At 37.7% G+C, this 23,690-nt stretch overlaps 1 protein-coding gene across 1 annotated transcript; it reads right to left on the bottom strand.

The window, feature by feature from the left end:
- Window positions 1-1,069: 1,069 nt before the first annotated feature.
- Window positions 1,070-23,083, bottom strand: LOC114701391 (killer cell lectin-like receptor 2). The gene is made up of 8 exons (XM_028881476.2): window positions 22,961-23,083; window positions 20,942-21,105; window positions 18,995-19,084; window positions 17,861-18,082; window positions 15,711-15,853; window positions 13,205-13,308; window positions 1,348-1,497; window positions 1,070-1,263 (listed from the first exon to the last, which is right to left on the bottom strand). Exons 2-7 carry the CDS (start codon window positions 21,051-21,053, stop codon window positions 1,362-1,364), a joined length of 807 nt encoding a protein of 268 aa, XP_028737309.1. The 5' UTR covers window positions 21,054-21,105; window positions 22,961-23,083; the 3' UTR covers window positions 1,070-1,263; window positions 1,348-1,361.
- Window positions 23,084-23,690: the final 607 nt, after the last annotated feature.

Genomic DNA, 23,690 nt, shown 5'->3' with positions numbered 1-23,690 from the left:
GTCTTTAATCCTACCACTTGGGATGCAAAAATGCAAAAGCAAGTGGATCTCCATGAGTTTGAGGGCAACCTTGTCAATATAGCAAGATTCAGGCTAGCCAAGGTGAGCACACATACACACACACACACACACACACACACACACACACACACACGCACACACACATTTATATAGGTACACATGTTTAATCTCAGCACTCAGGAGGCAGAGGCAGGCAAATCTCTGAGTTCCAGGTCAGCCTAATCTACAGAGAGGATACCAGGACAGACAAGGTAACACAGAAAAACATGGTCTTGGAAAAAACAAACAAACAAACTAACTAACTAACTAACTAACTAACACCCAACAACAACAACAAACCACCAGAAAACATAGAAAAATATTCAGAAATAAAGGACACTAGACATCAGCACTGAATGCATGTGAACCTGAACATGGAGGAAGTACCTAGAGTGACATTATCCAGTCAGTGAATGAGTATGTGCATCCTAGATTAGAACAAATTATTGTACTAATACCAAATGTCCTGATTCTGATCACTTGGGTATGGTTGAAAAAGATGAAGTGTTGTCCCTAGAAAATATTTAAGAACTTTTGGGCCTTGATTTTGTTGGTTTGTTTGGTTCTATGACACAGACTCTCACTGTATTCATTATTTTATTTTTCAGGAATCTTGTCTTAGCCTCCTAATTGCAAGATTATGAGTGTAAGCCACTACATCTAGCCAACTCCAATTATTACCACTATTTCTATCAGGCCTCAACTTATCATAGATGGATTAAGAAGGATTGGTATGAACACTAATGGCTTGGATAAAATACATTCAGCAGCTTCTTGAACCATCCTTGCAAATGTTCTCCAAATTTGACATTATATTCTATGGGCAAAAGAAATGTGTATAATAATGAAGAAAACTTCTACATAAAACAAAACACACAAAACAAAACAGCAATCAAGTAATAAGTAAGAAATTGAAGCCCACAACTATATTATAGTTCTTAATTGTGCTTTCAATTAAGACCATGTATCCTATTGATAATGAAATACTCAGGCTGTTTATTAGGGTTCTTTATTTAGCTCTATGGGTGTTTAAAAAAACAAAAAGAGCAGATTTTTCAGGGGCTTGGGGCAAAGGGTCTCCATGCACCAGAGAAGATGTGCTCCTCCAAGAAGAAAGATGGCCTCTTCTCTGTCAAGTCAGATTCTGGAAAACATTCTCAACCTCTTTCAGCTTGTCTCTCTGTTTGCACAGTGGTCTAAGTCCTGTGATCACAACACTTGTTCATAAGAAGTCACAAATTATTGCAGGAAACAAATGAAGATCAGCACATTCCATTTTACCTTTACCTCTTGCTGGAGAGTTAATCAGGGAATTTATCCAGTCTCTTCTCGCATATACAGGAGTAGGATTTAAAACAGTTATCATTATCTAGTCTTGTTCTAGATAAAAATGCACATTTTCCAGTCTTAGGATTGGGAACTGTTATGTTCAACTCACTAAGGAACAAAAACAATGGGCAATTGTTTAATTTTGAACATTCATTGAAATATCATGATATTGGCCAAAGTATACAGAATATGGAACTATTAGTAGTAAGTTCATTACTAAAATGTTTTCTTTATACTAAGTTCATTAAAAAGAAATAGTCTCTTGATCATACCAAAATCCCCATCTTACTCCAAACTCGCAATTTTTAGCCAGCTGATAATATTGATTTTCAATATTTCTGAAGAATTATTTTATGCTACAACTGCTTTCCCACTTATATTTTGTCAATAAGCATGCTAGGTAGAAACAAATGTGTGTAGAACACAGAACAAGGCCCCGTATGCTCATGTGTTGTAGAATATTATTTTAAGATGTGTTACATTTGTTAATGCTGTACAACATTTTTGTTGAATGATGCAAAGATATGTTTCATTCTTTTATGTTGCATTTGGTTAACTCTGAGAAGCTGTGTTATTGTGCCTGTCTAAAACACCTGATTGGTCTAGTAAATAGCTGAAAGGCCAATAGCAAGGAAGGAGAAAGGATAGGCAGGGCTGGCAGACAGAGAGAATAAATAGAAGAAGAATTCTGGAAAGAAAGTCTTGGGGAGCACGAACAAGGAAAGGAGGACTCAAGAGGCCAGCCACCCAGCCGCCCAGTCAGCCACTGAGTAAGAGTGAAAGTAGGATTTACAGAAGCAAGATAAAGGTAAAAGCCCGGAGACAAAAGGTACACAGGATAATTTAGGTTAAGAAAAGCTGGATAGAAACAAGCCAAGTTAAGGCCAGGCATTTATAAATAAATAAGAATAAGACTGTGTGATTTATGTGAGAGCTCAAAAAGCAAAGAGTACAAAACTGACAGAAATCAGATGCCTACTCAGGCTGAGGTGTCAACAGGAGTCGGGAAAAACCTGAAATGATCAGGGAAGCACTGTAGCCAGATTTCTCCCTAATAGTTAGAGGAAGCTGAGTAAATAATAGACTCAAAATGGAGATCCTAAATCATTAATCCAGCCAGGCATAATGGGGCACAATTGTAGTCACAGTATTTGGGAGATGAAGGTAGGAGGATCACAGTTCAAGACATAAGGAGTTTGAAGCTGGTCTGGACTAATGAGACTCTGGCAAAGAAAGGTAGAAAGAGAATGAAACCCACTCACACTACATGGAACTGAGACTTCAAAGGAATCAGGTTTTAGCAAAATAAATCACTTTCTTTGAGTCTTGGATTTTAGATGGGGAGAAATGTAATATTCAAATTTACCATAGGAATTTAGAAGAAAGGAAGATAAATGAAGCCAAGTGGCTTGTGGGACACAGACAGAACAGGTTAGATACATTAGGAATGGAATGTCAATTAGTCAGACATGAGACATGGGTTACAGTCAGGAAATCATGTGTGTATGTTTAATATGTGCAAAAGGAAGAAAGGGCCCAGAGGACACCAACTGCTCACAAAAGATATTTATTAAAAATAAATAAAATGTGTGTTTACACAGTGACTTGTACATGAGTTGGCATGATATCTTTCATAATTGTCAATAATTCATAATTGTCAAAACTTAGAAATGGACCATATGTTCACATGTGGAAGAATATCATGTTATATTTGTGTAATATGACATGTGTGCTTGGTAACAAAAAGAATGAACCACTGCTTTGTGATGAAAGCTTGAGTTACCTAAAATAATAATAATGATGATGATGATGATAGTAGTAAAAGATGCAGAGAAAAATGGAGTCAATCACAAATTTGTACATTGTATATGATACTCTGAATGTCACCATACTAATTTACAGTACAAGAGAGCACATGCCTAATTGCCTAGGGCCAGGCAGGTGGAAAAGTGCAAAAAAGAACTTTGGGAGGTAACAAAACTGCTCTGTTTTGGTTTGATGGTTCCTATTACTATGATGAAACACCATGAACAAAAGCAACTTGGGAGGATAAGGTTTATTTTGTTTAAACTTCCACATTATAGTCCATCATCAAAGGAAGTTACAGTAAGAATCAAATTGGGAAGGAGCTTAGGGGCACAATCTAATGCATGCCAGTGACTCTGTCAGAGGAGCAGCAGATGGCAATTGACTTCAGGGCATCGGCCCACTAGGAAACAAAACCCTGATGGGTCAATCTTGGGTATGAAAGGCCCTGAGACCACAGACCCCAGAGTGTCTTTTTCTTCTGCTGGGCCTCCACATGTTTACTGCTGCCATTTTCCTCTGGTATCGGGCATGGTGTGAATGGGAATGGGGAGATCCCCCACTTCACTTAATGCAGTATGATCATCTCATCTTTTGAAAACATCCCATTCTACGGGGAAATTTTACCTGTGGATTATTATGAAGATGACTTCCTCTTAAACTGTACTGTTTAACTGAAGCAAAGATTTTATACAATAATAGTGTTAGTTTAAATGGAATTTTGGTGATTGAGGGTTTTAATAAATATAGTAAGGCATTATAATAGAGGCTAGTTTAGTGGAAAATTAATACAGGTAAAGGTAGGATGAAATAGCCGGGCATTGGTGGCGCACGCCTTTAATCCCAGCACTCGGGAGGCAGAGCCAGGTGGATCTCTGTGAGTTCGAGGCCAGCTTGGGCTACCAAGTGAGCTCCAGGAAAGGCGCAAAGCTACACAGAGAAACCCTGTCTCGAAAAACCAAAAAAAAAAAAAAAAAGGTAGGATGAAATGTTGCCCCTGCCTCTGATAAAGCAGAGGCTGCAGAGGATGAAAAATAAAACAAGGCAGTGTCACACAGCTAGAACACATGAGTTTCTATAGAGGAGCCGTATAGACTGTGATGTGGTGATATTTTATTTGTACTAAAATGTGTTTTGTATGTTAATAAACAAAGTTGCCCAGGAGTCAGAGCTATTAGAGCCATAGCAAAAGTTGGGCGTTGGTGGTGCATGCCTTTAATCCCAGCACTTGGTAGGCAGAGCTAGGTAGATCTCTGTGTGTTCAAGGATACAGCCAGAATTGGAGACACACGCCTTTAATCTCAATACCAACCATAGAAGATCTGGAAGCCTGTACAGACAGGCAATGATGAAGTGGTCATGTGATTGGGTTTACAACCAATGAGAAGGCAGAACAGAAAGTCTATATAAAGACAAACACACAGGAAGTAGGTCTCTTGGCTGAAGAGGCTAGCTGCAACAGATGGGTAAGGCTCTTAGCTCTGACCTCTTGGGCTTTCATCTCTGCATTGGCTCTGTATTTCTTATTTAATAAGATGGTTACTTCTACATTGTGGCTTAGGTTAATGATCAAAAACAAAAACAAAACAAACAAACAAAAAAAAAAAAAAACTGAGTCCCAGTAGCCCAGCTAGGTTAAATTCTTTTAATCTTAATGTAAAGAGATGGTTCACAGGTTTCAGTGTGCATCACAGCTGAAACAAAGCCTTAAAGTAACTTCAAGTTAGATTAAGATGTTTTGATAATAGCTTTGAGATGAAGATTCCTAAAAAAGGAATCTAAAGTTCACAAGGACACATAGCTAATCATTAGGTTAGGGATCAATATCCAAAGCAGCCCAGTTGTTATTAGTTGATATATGTTCCTTGTTAGGATTGATTGTTGATCAAAGATGGTCATTAATTCCTTATACACATTCTGCCCCCAATCTCCTGATATAAAAACTATTGATGAATGGGTATGCACCCTAAAGATTGAAAGTAGATCTGACTGATTCTTTTTCATATGTAAAAGCATAGGTTTGTGATTCTCTTAAGATTCTTTAAAAGATTACCTTTCAGGATATGTAATAAAGTAATTTATTCTTTGTAACTACAATATGAAGCCTGCCAGCAGAAGAACTGGCTGAGAAAAATATCTTGCTTGCTCACACCCTGTTAATTTATAATAAGTTACTTAGATGTGAATGTATGTGGGTCCGTGGGATGACTTAGTTTTAAACATGTTTTTACCTGTATTCAATATAGTCATTCACTTGAAAAATAGAATGTAACTACATTGTGATTTTTATATTGCCTAAAAATTTTGTTGGGGTTCATAAGCTGCAGAGGAAAAAATAAAGCCACAGAATAGAGAACACAGAATAAAAAATAGAGAAAAAGAGAGTGTGTGAATGTCTTTCTCCTTAACCCTTCAGATAAATAAATCAGAGTATGTCGACTCTGTGCATTTCTTCAAGCACTGAGCTGCTGAAGGTTGGACCCCAGGTGGGGATAGATGTATATGTCACAAAGGAGTGCAGCTTCCTGGCCTGCTTCCTCAAATTTGCTCAGCCTACTTTCTTACAATACCCAATACTACCAGCCCAGGGGGAAAACACCTACAATGGGATGGCACCTCCCACACCCGTCACTAATTAAGAAAATGCCCTACAAACTTGCCTACAGCCAGATGTTTGTTATTGAGGCACTTTCTCACTTGAAGTTCCCTCTTCTCAGAGGACACTAGCTTGTGTCAAGTTGACAGAAAACTAATTTGCATAATGATGCTTATAAAGGTGTATATATTTGCTAAAACTCATATTTCTCATGACTTACACAGGGTGCATTTTATTACATTCACACTCCAACTCCAAGACTTGAAGTTTTTAATGTAATTGTCAAAAGAAAGAAAAAAAAGAAGGAAGAGGGAAAGGAGGGAGGAAAGGAAGAAAAAAAAGAAAGAAGGAAAGAAAAAGAAAGAAAGAAAGAAAGAAAGAGAGAAAGAAAGAAAGAGAGGAAGAGAGAGGGAGAAAGAAAGAGAGAGAGAAGGAAGGAGAAAGCAAGCAATCAGGAGTCAAACTTTCAGAACTAAAGTACATTAAAAGTGATTGCACTGCATGATCCTGAATATAAGGAAATATCAACAGTGACATGATCCAGAAAACTGACAAAACTAACTAATAAGAATATGGATTACAAATTAGAACATATTAATAAATCAATCTACATTTATTGAGTTTAATTGTTTCAGTATGATGTTGTAAAAAATTGCTTGTATCTAAAAATATTTATGGATGGCTTAGTATTATTATTATAACCATTATTATTATGAGGCTTTATGAGACAGAATCTCACTCAAACATACTATGTAGCTTAGGCTTCCCTCAGACTCATTTACCTATAAGAGTATAAGTCTTGAACTTTTACATGCATGCGGCCTCAATGAATATTAATGTATCTATGGAGCTTCAACTCATCATCAAATGGATCAGAGAGAGAGAGAGAGAGAGAGAGAGAGACAGAGAGAGACAGAGAGAGAGAGGTCAAAGCCATGCATATTGAAATGGTTTATCCTAGTGATGATGAGATACATGCACTATTTATTAGGGTTCTGTATTAAGTTCTGTGTGTCATTTAGGGAAAAAAGAGAGTTATTCCTCAGGGCCTTTGACCAAAGGCATCCATTCTACAGACACAATCTGCTGAGTGTACAAGGAAGGAAAGTGGCTTCTGTTCTGTTAGATCAGATTTCAGAAGGATGTTTCTTCCCTTTCCAGCTCATCACCCTGTTTGCACAGCAGACTGATATCTGAGGTTAAAATATTTGGTTTTTTAGTAGTCACAAATCATCACAGGAACCAACAAAGATGACTGTGCCCCATTTTTACATTTCCTACACACTGCACACTGAATCAGAGAAATTATACACTTTCTTTTTGCAGATACAAGAGTGAGTTCTAACATAGTTATCATTATCTATACCAGTGAACTGAAAAATGCACTGCTTCCTGTCTTATGTAGCGATCCATTACTATTAAATCACTATAAAATGAAAAATATAATGGGCAGTTATTTAAATTCAAAGCTTCTATTGATTCAGGCCAAGGTTTTAAAAACAAGGTTTATTGACCAAAATGTACAGACTAGGGAATTAATCATAAGCATATCAATAAAAGATTTCCATTTTCTCTAAACTCATAAAAAGTGGTCTTGGGTAGGTGACATGGCTCAGTGGGTGGAGGCCATTGGCATCAGACCAGGCAACCAGAGTTCAGACCTCAGATCCCACACAATAGGAGAGAAGTGACGCTTTCAACGCTCCTCTAACTACACCTGTGCTGTGACCTGTCTGTCACAGTACATGTGAATACGTCCACAAAAATAAATGGAATAAAATAAAAAATAAAAATGGTCTTTTGATCACAACTCAAGTTCTTACCTACTTTACACTGTTATTTTTTGTTAGCAAATTAAATTAATTTTCAATATTGCCATGGAACATTTTTACACCAAATTGTTTTCTTCTGATACTTTTTATAATAAAGACAGTTTAAAAAGAAAAAAAAATAAATGTATGTGGCACACAGGACAAGGTCTTATATGCCTGTGTTTTAAGGAGAAAGGGACATTTGTAGAATAGTCACAGAAGAGGGATTGTGACTGTTGTTTTGGTTGATTTTTCTCTTTCTTCCCTCTTCTCAGAGCTATTGGGACTTCCCTGAAACATGGTGATCATCTGACTTCCCTGTGTGCAACACAATTGTAATCTCTGATGGACAATGAATATTAAATCCACAACTACCTTCCTGTGAAAGATAATTCAAAATGTTTAATAAAAACTACAACACAAAAGAAAGGTGATACATGACTGCCGTGGGATGTCCTGTATGCTGTGAATATATGTTGCTATGATTAATTGATAAATAAAATGCTGATTGGCCAGTAGTCAGGCAGGAAGGATAATGTAGGTGGGACAAGGAGAGAGGAGAGTTCTGGGAGGCAGAAAGATGAGAAAGAAAAACACTGCCAGATGCCACCACAAGAAAATGTTAAGATACTGGTAAGCCACAAGCCACGTGGCAATTTATAGATTAAAAGAAATGGGTTAATTTAAGATGTTAGATCTAGATAACAAGAAGCCTGAGCCATTAGGCCAAATAGTTTAAATAATATAAGCATCTGTGTGTTTATTTGAGTCTGAGTGGCTGCCAGCCCTGGTGGAACTAGAGGTAGCTCCAGCCACACATGACTATAACCTAGTAATATGGTGGTTGTTTTAGAAGGATTATAAACCAGGACAGACTGGACTTTGGAGCAAGACACTGATAAAATATTGACTAATAATTAAAACTTAATTCAGTTCATTTATGAACAGATAGAAATCAGATTCCTATATAGACTGAGGTGTAGCGAATCTTAACAGGTCTTATTAATAAAATCAAACCCAGAGCCAGGTATTGGGGTGAATTCTGGAAGATCAGAGAAGCAGAACAAGCCACAGCCACCTCACCTTGTCTCTGTTTTCTTATCCAAATAGATCTCAGCTGAACTACTTCCCAAAAGCCTGAAAGTTTAACCAGCCTCTAGTTCCTGGTCCTCAGGCCTTGAATACCTTTATGCCTCTTGCCATTACTTCCTGGGATTAAAGGCATGAGCCACCATGCTTGGCTGTTTCCAGTGTGGCCAAAACTCACAGAGATTCAGGCAGATCTCTGCCTCTGAAATGCTAGGACTAAAGGCGTGTGCTACTACTGCCTAACCTCTTTGTTTAATATTATGGCTGTTCTGTTCTCTGACCCCAGATAAGTTTATTAGAGTGCACAATATTTTGGGGAACACAATACCACCACACTGAGGCTTCAGTAAAGCTGAGACTCCCAAAGCATCAGTAAAGCATGACAGCCAGGCTTTCTACTAATAGGCAGGGCAAAATAAATAGTGAATCTACAAAAAATGACCACTCAAATACCAAAGAATGAGTCCAGGAGTATCAGGAGTTCAAGGCTGGTTAGGGAAATACAATCAGTTTGAACAGGGCTAGCTTAATGAAAATCTGTCAAGAAATACCAGACAGAGGATGAAAGCTACCAAACTCCATGGGGCTGAAATGGCAAAGGGATAAAACTTTAACAAAAGATTGCCTACATTTAACATTGGATTTAAACCACATGGAAATAGAGGATTTAGATTTACAACAGGAACAGAAAAGGAAGATAATTAAACTAAGTGGCTCATAGATCATAGAACAGGTAATACAGTAGGAATGAGTATACACATTAGTCAGCCATGAGGTATGATTATGGGTACAATCAATAAAGCATGTGTGTTGAACATGGGCAAAGAATAAAAGACCCAGGAGATAGTAACTCTTCACAAGACACACATAGAGTGCACATTCTGTATCATGAGCTCTTAACTTTCCCTCCCATGGCGACCTCTACCCAAGAAACACAAGCTCACAGCTGCTCAAGAGGCTCATTAGAAGCTGATATTCTAAGCAGGTGTCCAAGCTTCTGTGTTTTCCCACTGGAGAAAATACTTGTGGTGGCCACAGAAACCTTCTGACCACTGGGATTCCTTACTGGAGCCTCAGGTTTGGCCCTATTAATCACACCATAATCAAAGAACAGTTCTGCAGCATAGTCAAGGTCTACAAAGATCACTTAATCTGGATGCAGACATCCTTTTAGCCACTAGAACCGTACTCTAAATGTTACCACCTGCCCATTTCACTCTGTATGGTACTGTAGGATACAAACAAATTCATTAACTGTGACCTTTTGCAAAGGCAAATACCAGCAATTCTAGTGATTAGGAGGTAGATGAAAAGGAGCAGAGCTAGCCTGTATAAAATGATACTTCATATTAAAAAAAAACAAAATTAATAATAATCATGTTAATCTGTATATTTTGAACAAATTTATACATCTTATAAGGTCTTTTGTCCTCTGGCCAACTCTGTGATGATCTGGATACATCTGTAACAGTCCAGCCACCTCTTTGACAGCCTGCTTGAAAGTGTCTTTGGAGGAGAGAGAGGAAGTTATTTTCGTGTGTATTTGGAAACTAGCTGTCCACACTGGCAGTGCCACGTTTAAATAGAAGTGACCTGCCATGTTCTCAGGCACTGAATGAAAGGTTCCTGAGAAAGTCACCACTGTTGATGCCTCAGATAGTTTCTGCAGAAATTGGAAAAGAAAATCACTGAACACCAAAAAGAAAATGCCATCATGAACAAAATCCAGCAGAAACAGTACATTAAGCCCACAAAAGTATAGACAATAGGATTACCAACTAACACACTTAAAATAAGCGTGATTACTATCTTTAAAGGGATGCAAAACAGCCACACCTGCCTGTAGTCTCTGCACTTGAGAGATGGAGATACAAGGATCAAGAGTTCAAAACCAGCCTGGGGACATAAATCCCTGTTTCAAAACAACAACAACAACAATAAAAATTAAATTCATTTAAAATGATGTAAAAGGCAACTTAAAATGTAACTAGCCAACAAAGTTATTAAAGGACAAACACAGAATTATTTGGGGATGTTTAAAAATTTGTATCTCTAAAAAAATCAATAATCAGGAAAAATAACAAATATGTGATATGAAGACAGAGAGGAGGTTCTTAGGATTAAAGGATAAAATTGGATGCGTACTGGAAAATAATAGACAGGAGAGAATAGAGGAAGGATCAACCAAAACTAATGATGTATAAAGGGTCTATGGATACCCACTAGTTGAACAACACAAAACAGACTCCTTTTTTCTTTCATAGTTTGGGGACCTTCGTGTGTGTGTGTGTGTGTGTGTGTGTGTGTGTGTGTGTGTGTGTGTGTGTTTTAGACAATTTTTGTATTATTGGTTGATTTTTTTTAAGTTTGATTTTATTTTCTTTTTGTTTTGGGGAGAGAAAGAAATAACATGAAATTGAGTGAGTAGGGAAGGAGGTGAGGAGGAACTGGGTATTAAGGAGGGATGAAAACCTGATCAAAATATATTTTATGGAAAATATAAAATTTAAAAATATCAAAATATAATTTAAAAAGAGTTAGATGCGCAGAAGATATGAGTTATTAAATAAAAAAAATCAAAGTGCAAGGCATGAGATACTTCCAAAAGAATTACTGGTCAGGGAGACTACAGAGGTCTACAAATAACCAGGCTGTTGCTGTACCCTTGGTTTTCCGCCATAACTACATGGAAACACCCTATTTCTGAAGACAACACACACTTGGTGTCAGGACATAGAGAAATCAATCTCAAACCAATCAGGAAACTTGTGCTAGCTTTCTTTGCAGGATGCTAGGGGAGTGTCTTAGTGTGCTAGGGTTTTTATTGCTATGAAGAGACACCATGACCTCTGTAACTCTTATAAAGAAAACATCTAATTGAGCTGTCTTCCTTGCAGTTTCAGAGCTTCAGTCCATTGTCATCATGGTGGGGAGCATGGCAGTGTGCAGGCAGACTAGGCACTGTCTAACTCTTGATATGTAGGCTACAGGAAGTCGACTGACACACTCAGCAGTATCAAAGCCATAGGAAAACTCAAAACCCACTCCCACAGTGACACACTTCCTCCAATAAGACTGCACCTACTCCAACAAAGACACAACTACTAATAGTGCGACTCCCTATGAGATTATGTGGGCCAATTACATTCACACTTCCAAAGGGAGAAAAGATTTGAGTGGTCTTTTCCAGCACTGGATCCTGCATTCCACAATACTGACCTGCTAGGTAAGATGTGCCCAGTGGAACAACCCTTAGATGATAACTAATTGCTTTTTTTATTGGAGTTGAAGTATGTTGTGCTTGATATTGTAACCCAAATCAAAAGCCCATGATTGCCAAAGTCATGGGCCCTTGTATGGAACCTGCTACTATCATTTTGCTAAGTGGTCATGTGATCAAATTTCATTCTTAATATTTATGTTTATGGCCTGGCCCTGGGCTGCTCTCAACTTCCATGAGAGAAGCTTTTTACAGTGGGCAGGTGGTCATTGCAGAGAAGCAGAACTGGTCAAACTGGATGTGCTCAGCCATAAAGGGGTCATCTTCTTAAACCTCTTTCCCCAAAAACCACCACCACTCAGGAAATGGGAAGGAAGAGGAAACAGGATGTAAGAATCTGATAAGGAAAAAAGCACTGTGAAAAGCAACTTTCTGGACATGACAAAATTCCTGCATAGATGAAGAGGTATTTACTACCACTCAAGTAATCACTATTGTTAGGTGACAGTTCCTGGAAAAGGGAAATTAATTCTTATTGGGGCGGGGTGGCCACTGGCAGATATCCTTGCTTCAGTGGATGCCCTACCATGCACCGAGGGACAGCTTTAATTAAAAAAACGTAAGTCAGAGAGGCACATGTTAGGACAGAAGCAGAGTAAACTTGGGGGGCTAGAGAAGGATATGAGCATATTTTATTTTATGTATATGAGATATATTCAGGAAAAAAAAATTCTTAATAAAGATAGTCAATGAATAGTTTTCTACCAGATAACATAACACTTGGAGTCTACGATATGACATCTTGAAATGGAAGGCAGATATGTATATATATATCCACACACACACAATATATGTGTGTATGTATATATACATATATATGTATATGTATGTATATATATGCAAAAATGTTCTTATATTTATAAATAACAAGCAATTTATATAAGCTAACTACAGAAACAAATGAAGTGAATGTTTCAGATATTCATACTCATAGTATCTATCAGGATGAATCTAGTCCCTTCAAGTGATCTTAAGTTGTTGATTTCCTTGTGTTCTCTGCATCTTAGAACACACAATCCTTAGCTGTGTTCATTACTGCATCACTAGCAGTCAGCTTCTAGACTGTTCTTCTTCCCTGTCTGATGCTTGCTCAAACACTGCCTTATGTATCTTATGCTTAGCTGTGAGCTCCACTGACAAAGAGAAAAGCATTGTGAAATGAGAGAAAAGCTTTTGCACACCATCATCACAACTGTGCACCAGTATTAGAGTGTGAAGTTTCAGAAAACTCACTGTTTAAATGAGCCATCACCAATCCATAGCCATTTCCCTTTGGTTTCATCATATTTTAATCCAATCCAGTAATTGTTTGTATTCATTTGGAGCTGAAGGAACTTCTGTAAGGAAAAAAAACACTCATCTGATTATAAAGTTTTCCTCTGTTTGGTGAGAAAACAATAAGATAACAGATCCACATGAGAAAAGGAAGAAACAAAGTGCTAGAGAGGCCCACAGTAATCCACAAAGATACCACCACAAAGGACTGCTGGCAATGGTCGAGAGAGACAGCTGGAACTGACCTACTCTGGTGATGGGATGGCCAAACACCCTAATAGTCATGCTAGAAACCCCATCCAACGAATGAGGGATCTGGATGCAGACATCCATGGCTAGGCCCCGGGTGGAGCTCCGGGAGTCTAATTAGTGAGAAAGAGGAGTGCTGTGGGATGTTCTGTATGTCCTGTGGGAGCCTGTTCTTGGGTTCCTCGTGGCTTTACCCAGCCTGACTGTGGGCAAGGCAGGAAAACTTAAGCTACAGAGGAGGGTTTATATGAGCGAGAATTGTTGAAACTAAGGTTTGATAAAACACAGGGACAAATAGCCAAAGAATGGAAACACATGAACTATGAACCAAAGGCTGAGGGGCCCCCAACTGGATCAGGTCCTCTGAATAGGTGAGACAGTTGATTGGCTTGATCTGTTTGGGAGGCATCTAGGTAGTGGTACTGGGTCCTATGCTCATTGCATGAGTTGGCTGTTTGAAACCTGGGGCTTATGCAGGGACGCTTGACTCAGTCTGGGAGGAGGGGACTGGACCTGCCTGGACTGAGTCTATCAGGTTGATCTCAGTCCTCAGGGGAGGCCTTGCTCTGGAGGAGGTGGGAATGGGGGTAAGCTGGGGGGGGGGAGGGGGCAGGAGCGGGGAGAACAAGGGAATCCGTGGCTGATATGTAGAACTGAATGGTATTGTAAAATAAAATAAAAGGGGGGTGGGAAAGAACGTTAAAAAAAAAAAAAAAAAAAAAGATAACAGGTCCCAGCTATTCTTATGTCAGTTCTCTGCTATCCCTTCCTTCAGCACCTCAGTCCCTCCAAGTTCATTTTTAAAGTGATTTCCCTCTGGTAGCTCAATTATGTCAAAACTGATGTCAGCTACAGAAGTTATTTAAAATAAAAATTTCAGGTGTCTAGAGATACTGATTTATGAAATGATTTATGTCTTTAGACCAAGTCCCACTATATAACCAAGGCTAGTTCTGAACTCACAATACTACTGCTTGTGACTACTAAAAGTCAGTACACTGCATACATGTTTCATTAAAAATTTTCTGACACTCTATGAAATTATTCAAATGTGTATTCCCAAAGACTACAGAGGCATGTGGGTAGTGTTCATATGGTAAGTAATGCTTGTCTTCATGGCAAATTCACTAAGATAAAAAATCGTGTGTGAAAAGTTGTGCATGAACCTCCATGCTCCAGAGAGGAAGCAGTTTTGAAGTTCAGACCTAGGAGTGACAGAAATTAAGGAGGAAAGGGACAGATATTTGGAAAAATTTAGCGTCTGACATGTGATATGAAAATGGCATGATATCTACATAAGTTTTTTAATATATCTTAAAATATGGGTTTAAATTTAATTATGATTAATATAACAAATGACAATTTGCATAATTATTTAACATTAAAAATTATTTTGTTGTATTTTTTATACATATATGAAATTGGTGTACAAATTTTGTACCATGTTTTAAAGGACAAAGTTCTCAAGCTTATCCTGCAAGCATTTTCTAGAGAAATATCTTTTTCATATTAGAAGAGATTTTGTTATAATAATTTAAATAGAAAATGTCTGTATCTTGGTACCTTTTTTCTTTTAATTACTCATTTCTAAAAACAGATATATTTTTCCAAAAAACATAAAAATAGTATGAAGTAATGATTGCTGACAGTTTCACTGAAAAGTATCATGGAGCTGATTGGTAAAACTATTAAATTCTACGGATCTCATATAATTTCCATTTTGCAAATTGGCCCAGAGGTCGGTTACTTTCTCTATTGTCCTCCAATTACTCATCTCAGGCAATCTCACTGATGAGTTCCAAAGAGAAAGCCCTAGACAGTGGCCTCTCTGGGTGTAGTTGGCACTCTATGGAGATACATAACTGTCAGTCACAGGATGTGCTGCACCAAAGGTTTAAACTTATTACAGGAAAACATGTTTCTCTGAGAGATTCTCTTGTAGACTCCTGAGAAAGGGAGGAGCCTGCAAAGACATGACAATCTCTTTAGTAACCAGTGTGCTCATAACAGACCCTGTGTCCTGACACTAAGCCAGGAGCAAGAAGGAGTAGCCTAGGATACTCTTACTGCAGTTTTTGCTCATATTACAGGCAAACCATATAAAACACTTACGGGTCTCTCTTTCAATAGACCTGGCTAGGCTCAGCATCTCACTATTTAAGGGTTAGAGACAGCGACTAAGAGAAGAAATGGGCATGTTAAGAGTCTACAGTACCAGTTCATTTTCATCATCTATCTTCAAAAGGGATAAGCTGTGGTCACAGCAGTTCTGTTTACAACCAATCCAGATTTTTTTGTTTATGATGAAATAATAACATTTTATGCCATAGCAGAACCAGTGTCCTTCAACACTTGTGCCTACAATAGAAAAGGGAATGATGAACAGTCTTATTTTCTAATAGTCTCTTTTCAGAGCACTGTTTTAATTAAACATCAATAACTAAGTAAAATTTCAGAGCTCTAAGAAATTTAAACTCCAGAATGTTAAGAGATTACTTTACACCTATGCTCTATGCAGTGTTGTTTATAACAGTACATATATATATATATATATATATATATATATATATATATATATATATACAGCTGATGTTTCCATTGTGGATAGAGCAGTAGAAAAAAAAACATAGCACATGCACACAAAGGAATACTATTCATCCTTTAAAGGGAAGTAAATTGCCTGGTCATGATAGTTTATACCTATAACCTGAGTACTACACACAGTGAGACAGGAGGTTCACCACCAGTTTGAGGCCAGCCTAGGCTAAGTAGTGACTTCCATGCTAGCCTTGGCTATAAAATAGACTCTAAGACAGTCTGGGCTACAGAATGAAACCATGTCTCATACCTCAACACCTTGAAAGAGAGATGCGCAACTAAGTGATGATCATGGATAACTCGAGGATGGAGCAAGGTTAAAGTCAGGCCCAGGACCACACTTTATGGCTCAACTCAGATAAGGGTTTTAACACAGCCCAACTCTAAGAAGCAGAGGCTTGTGAGATACTAGAGCTGGAGTATGGGGAACAAACACTTGCTGCATAGAGGCAGTTACAAAGGTGATGGAATTCTAGACCTGCGGTAATGCACTGTGCCCCCAGTTCATCCACACACATTGTGCACATAAGGTTGTACTGTGGTCTGTGTTAGATGCTCTCACCTTAAAAGAAATAAGAGACACATGAGGGAGCTTTTAAAGGTGTTGGTCTACTCTCCTAATTATGTTGATGCCTTCAGTGATATGCCCACATACCCAAACATGTCAAGTTGAATACATTAAAATGTATGCAGTTTGTGTAGCGATAACACCTCCATATGATTATTTTGTTTAGGGAGGGGCTGGGGATGGCCATGCTCTATTAACAAACTGTATCTCCAACCTTTGTTTTCCTGTAAAGAGGTATCATTGTGTATTTCAGGCTGGTCTGGAATTTGCTAAGCTGTCCAGATTGTCATCAAATTTATAATCCTCCTATCTCAGACTCCTAAGGACAGGTACTACAGCAATAAGCTACAATTTACAGATGATAAAGTTATTTTAAAAAATGACACAAAATATTTTTCATGGGTCTGAAATATTTTTAAAAAATTTGGCACTTTTGTCTATCATTTTATAATGTAGCAGTTTGAAAGATATTATTATTCCTTGCATAATAATTTTTAACCTCTATCATGGTGTAGTGAGATCATATGCAAAAGCTCTGCATAAACTATAAATTCAGAAAAATATTTATTGATGAATGATAAACTGTTGCAATTAAATTTAACCAGTCACAATACAAGGTAAGAAAGGCTCCTTGTAAAGCTTGATATTTTCATCTTTCTGGCCTCATTCACTGTGTCACTGACAGTTACACAAGTATGGACACCATTTTGAAGCTGCAAAATGAGCTGCAGGGAGCTTCACCATGGTCACAAACAGGCCAACTCATACCAAGGCAGAATGAAAAAACAGATACAGACAATTATTTTTATGACTGAATACATATAAATGCTCTAAGTCCATTTCAGCCTAAGAATTTGTTGAACGCAATCTTACTGGAAACTTCCATGTTCTGTCAGCAACAGAGTTGGAGATTCAAATTTGCCTACAGACCAAATGAACCTGAATTGTCAGTTGTGCTGACTTCCAATTACATCCCCTTAGAGCAATAAAGCCAAAAGAGCCACTGAGTTATAGAAGCTATAAGACTCTACGAATTCAAACAGGGATATTTGGAGTTCCAGGCCCTTTCATGAGATAAGGATCCCTAAGCCATTAACCCACAGATAACCAGCATTTTAAGCTGCTAATTGGACTTCAAATCTTCTGGGAAGGAAACATTAGAGATTAAAGCAATTCTTTATTCAAGATCCTCTCCTTACCTCTGTGCTGTTTATAATCTAAAACAACTTTAGTTTCCTGGTAGCATCTGTTCAGTGTTCTGTTGAGGGAGGACAGATGGTCTTTGAGGGCATCACACTCTATAGATTTATTTTGAAACATTTCTTTCTTTAAGTAGCTGTCATTTTGCATGGTGCTCTTCTCTTGATGAAGATTATTCAGAGATCTCTGCAATTCATTTTTTTCTTGACTATACTGAAAAACTAAAATTACTAGCAGTTATCACACCAAAAGTGCTTATAAGGATTAAATACTGAAATTTAAGATAACAGAGAAAGCCAATATGGACAACCAACACATATTATACTGGAACTGGTGCTTTGACATTTAGAAAGTAACACCTCAATTAACTCACTATAGGAATGGAAACACAAATTTTTCTCTATCAGGGTAACATTAATGTAAAGCAAATAATACAGCTGAATAAAATTGTGGTGGATGTACCACAACTTCCAATGATTTAGTTTTTCATAGCAAAAATCTTTCAAATAAATAACTAGTAAAATATTCAGTGAATACTTAACACAGCATGAAAACTGTAAACTAAGAAACATTGAGAAATCGCACAATTCTCATTGGACTGGAGGGAAAGCAAAATATCCAGATATGTAGCCATGTCTTAGCAGAGCTTCGGAGTGATTTTCTCTAAACATGTGAAGGAATTCAATAAAGCTCAAGCTTTAATGTCTCTGTACAGATGAAGTCTTTTCACTTAACCGTGCCCTTAATATATATGGAGGAAAATAAAAAGAATATCATAATTTCTTTTGCACAGCTGTTTCTCACAGAATGTTTATGTGCTATTTACAATCACCTAAACTCAGAAAGTAGATTACCATCAAGTCCTCAAAAAGAACATTACCAAAAATGATAAATAAATAAATAAGGAAGCTCCCAACAGCCCCGGAGTTAATAGACTAGGTATGTATGAGAACAAGACACTACAGTTAGTCAGATCAAAAACAAAACACACAAACAAAAAACACAATCCAGAGCAATCTGACACATCCCCTGATTATAGGCAGAACAATGGACAGAGAGTGTTAACTGCATAATAAGTGACTGAAGATATTACTTAGGTAGAAAGGCAAAGAAGATGTATACCAGTTACTCACTGTATGTCACCAACACGGCAACTGTCACCAGCAGAATGGAACAAAGGACTCCCAGGGGTATTGCAATGAGGTGCCATGGAACTAAACACTCTTAATCAAAACAAACAAAAAGCAAAGCAAGAAAATGAACACCATGAAAAGAGCAAGTCCCAATACTAGTTATAATTTTATATAGCATGGAAATGAGGGGATATTGGTTTCAAAGTTTTACAGAAGTCCATCATACAAGCTGACTGAACATGTGCTTACAAAATTTGTAGATTTCTACCTAAAATGCACCCAATATAGGAATCCTACATGTGTGAAGTTTAACAGGATTTCAAACTTCTTTTAACTTTGGTCTTATATTATCAATCCTCCTTCTTCAGCCTAGAACAGCTAGATAATAGGCACGTGTCCCTCCCCCAGTTCTCCAGGATCAAAAGTGCATCCTTCAGAAAGCATTGTAGGTACAGGCATAGTCTAGGTAGATGATCCCAAACTGGAGTGTGCAATCTACCAAGGGAGCTTAACTGAGGATGAGGAGGAAGTGAAGAGGAATGGATGTTCTTTTTTTTTTTTTTTTTTTTTTTTTTTTTTTGAGACAGGGTTTCTCTGTGTAGCTTTGCGCCTTCCCTGGGACTCACTTGGTAGCCCAGGCTGGCCTCGAACTCACAGAGATCTACCTGGCTCTGCCTCCCAAGCGCTGGGATTAAAGGCGTGTGCCACCACCGCCCGGCCATGGAATGGATGTTCTTAAGAAATATAGGGAACCATGCCTGTTATGGAGCTGACTTGTATACGTGCTTATCCATTCTGGGGCCTAGAAGTCAACTCTATCTTTTTTTTTTTTTTCATAAGTTCTGTTTTTCCCCTAGACTATACTAAACATCTTTGTGTGTCTGAGGTGTTGGGAATCTGAAAGTCAAACCTCTGATTATCACTGTATCAAAGAAGTTAAAGTTCTCAGCTTGGAGTTCACCTGATACAGTTCATGCAGAGAAAGCAGAAAAAAAGAACAGAAAAGTGAGATTTTCTCTTTTTTATTAATAAACTTAATTATTCTTTGACATTTCTGCAAATGATAATGTGCTTTAGTCATCCTCATCCCCACTACCCTCTCTCATCCCTTCTCTTCAGCTTCTTCCCAGAAAGAGACTTCCTCTTCCGATGGAATACTTTTGCTGTATCATTGCATTAGATGTTAGAAATATTTAAGACTACTAAAACACCTTCTGCTAGAGTGAAAGTATTGTTCCTAATGTGTACTTTGCATTTAAGATTTCATTTCTCTAGAACGTTTGGTGTTTCTTCAGACTCTAGTTTGTTACCTTTTTTTTTTTTTTTTTTTTTTTTTGGTTTTTTTGGTTTTTCGAGACAGGATTTCTCTGTGTAGCTTTGTGCCTTTCCTGGGACTCACTTGGTAGCCCAGGCTGGCCTCGAACTCACAGAGATCCGCCTGACTCTGCCTCCCGAGTGCTGGGATTAAAGGCGTGTGCCACCACCGCCAGGCTTAGTTTGTTACTTTTAAAGGTTTCAGAATTCTTCTAGACTAGACTAATAATAATAAAAAAAAAAAAACCCTCCTAACAGTTTCTCAAATTGATGAAATGTATTCGCTTCTCACTTGTTAATTTTCAACAACTATTTTCTTATAGATGCCTACTGATCTCCTCTATCCATCTGGCTTTCACTGTTACCAGCTAACAGTTACAAATAGTTATTGTTTTCTTTTCCTTTTATCTTTTTAAGAATGATCACTTAATTTTTAAACTTATTTTTGAACAGTTTTGTACATGATTACTCCCCGACTTATACTCATTTATCTCTCCCCTCCCCCTGTGCATCACCAAGCCCACCTAAAATGGAGGGGTTATTGTTTTCCATAGAAGCCAGTAGGATACTGTTTTCAAATGTCAAAAGTTAGAATGCATAAAACAGGTGAATTTAGACACTTAAAACACTTACCCCTGTGGCCAGCTTCTCTGGGCCCTTGCTTCTCATCAGCCCTTCCTCGATTCTGCAAGTCTGAAGACTTATGGAATTTCACAGTTGTGTAAGTGATCTCGTCATCACCCATCGTGGGAGGAAATGAAGTATGTTTTGTGTTACAACCTGGCCTTGAGTGATTTCTAAAGAAAAAGTTAAAATGTCCACCTTCAGGAAGGTACCTGGATCTGATGCTGCAGTGGGGTGGGAAGAGGTGGGGTCTGATTAATTCCCCTAATGATCCAAACACCCTAAATCACATGGACTGACCATGATTTCCACTAGATGTGAGAAGTCTTTGAAGATTTCTGACATTTATACTTCTAATGTTCACAGCACTTATTATTAGGAAATTCAAAAAAGAATTAAAAATTTACTATTAAGTTATTGTAATATTGGCACAGCCTATTTGTTTAAAATATTTAACATAAAAAATATGTTAGGCATAATTGGTACCACCGCAAATCTTTGAAGCATTTTAAACTATCAATTTTAACAACAGTCAGAGATTTCTGAATATCTAAAAATTTTGCTTTAAAATTGTTTATACATTTTATTTTTTGAGACAAGGTTACTCTGTGTAGTTTTGGTGCCTATCCTGGATCTTGCTCTGTAAACCAGGCTGCCCTCAAACTCACAGAGATTCACCTGACTGCCTCTCGAGCGCTGGGATTAAAGGCTTGCACCACCACCTCCCAGCTTGTGTATACATTTTGATAAATATTTGAATATAAAAGGAAAGTTCTTGCAGTCTTTTTAATTGTATTTGACTCTCAGAATTTTCCTCCAAAACAATATATGAAGGTTAATACTGCAGGTAATTATCATTTTGGGCTCCAAAACACATACATACTTTTTTCGTTAAGTCCACGCACCTAAGCTATCCAACCTCTCCACCCAGATTTAGACTACACATTCTTCTCCAAGGTCAGTCCTGGTAAATACATGGAACTAGGAAAGATCCTACTGCATGGGGTAATCCAGACACAGAAAGACAAATACTACATATTCTCTCACATCTGAGGCTCCTAGCTCCAACTCTTCAGATATGCTACAGAACTTGGAGTGATGGTAGCAACCAGGAAAACAAAAGGGGATTCCAGGGGTGGGGTGTGGGAGCAATAAAGAGGGGCATAGCAGGAAAAAAACCTGAAATTTTAGTCTCAAATCATTCCATGTACATGATTATTTCACATATTATATTCTAGTATAAGATGTTGCCATAGGACCCTATATGAAAATGCATTTTGTCACTATAAAGAAGTCATTAGCTAATGCCCATGAAAGATTCAATCTGATAATAGATAGCGATAATTATTAAATAACAAATAGTTGTAACTCACCTTGCCCTTTACATTCATAACTGAGGTGGTAGCCAACAGATAATATAGAAAACAAATAGTGCATGGATTGATTCTTCTCTAGTATTTTAATTTATGAAGTTTTCTGAAATTATTCAAATTTACCCTTATTTGCTGTGAAAAAAGGAAACTTTCTATCACAGAATTCCTTTTCAAAATCGTTGTTTATTGTTATTGGGTGTTTTTTGGGGGGAAGGGGATGCCTGAGCCGAGGTTCATATTCATTTCCAGAGGACAACTTTACCAAGTGAGTCCACTTATTCCATCTTTATGTGAGTCCCAAAGATCAAACTCAGATGGTCAGTCAGGCTTGTGTAGCATGTAGTGGGTACTTTACACACTAAGCCATTATACCCGATTCCTGTTATGACTTCTTTAAGATGGATAATATATAAACATTTGACGCAGCTAAAGAGTAATGAACTCCATAGAACCCTCTACCTAACTCTCTTAGCACACAGCAGAAGTCATAGCCCACTCAAAAATAAAATAAGCAGTGCTAAACTCCAGTTTTCACATACTGCCAGAGTCAACCAGATCTAACACAACCAACACGGTTTCCCCAGCAATTTCAGTCTGATGTCACAACATCTGAAATTCTCTCGAGTGATAGAAAAACAATAAAAGTAGCTGTTACCTGTGTCTCGACCCAGAAATGATTTTGGTGTAGGGAATTTATCCCCCAGGTGGGTGAACAAGTTGGCCTTCCCTGGACTGATCCTCTCAGAAGCTCCAAGAGAAAAGGCAGAGCTGAATCGCCTCTGGGTGATACTTAATTAAGCTCATGACTTTTTGCCCCTCCTCTTAACCAAACTGAAAAGAGGAAATTGCATGATGAAAGCAGATTCTGATGTCAAAGGAAAGAAACAATGTATCATTTCAGATGCTGCAATCACGTTCATAATTGATATTTGAATACTAAAATATAACACATCTACAGAGAAAGTGAAATCAGTGTATTAGCAAAAAACACTAGTAAAAAGAAGTGACTGACGTTCCTCCACTCCTAATTTTGTAACAGACTCTTGGAAATTTTTCCTTATGTTACCAATAGGAAAGAAAAGTTATTTCCTGTTTTTGAATTATGCTTACTAGACCTAAGTGTATTTTAGGGTGCCTTTAAAGCACTCACATTTCCACTGTGAAACTTATTGTAAACACTTCTGGCTTTTTATTCATATATAATGTTTACTGTGAACACTGATTTCATTCCATATGGAGTAGTGTATTGTTGATATTTTCATGGTGCTAGGATATCAAATCTAAGACACTGAGCACGCTCCGCAAATACTTTATCCGTGAGCTACAGACTTAGACTTTGATTCTGTTTTTGTTTTTTCTTTGTTTATTTGTTTTGTTTTTGTTTG

This window comes from Peromyscus leucopus, chromosome 3 (assembly GCF_004664715.2).
Source record: "Peromyscus leucopus breed LL Stock chromosome 3, UCI_PerLeu_2.1, whole genome shotgun sequence".
Lineage (NCBI taxonomy): Eukaryota > Metazoa > Chordata > Mammalia > Rodentia > Cricetidae > Peromyscus > Peromyscus leucopus.
This window is presented reverse-complemented; position numbering and strand designations above follow the sequence as displayed.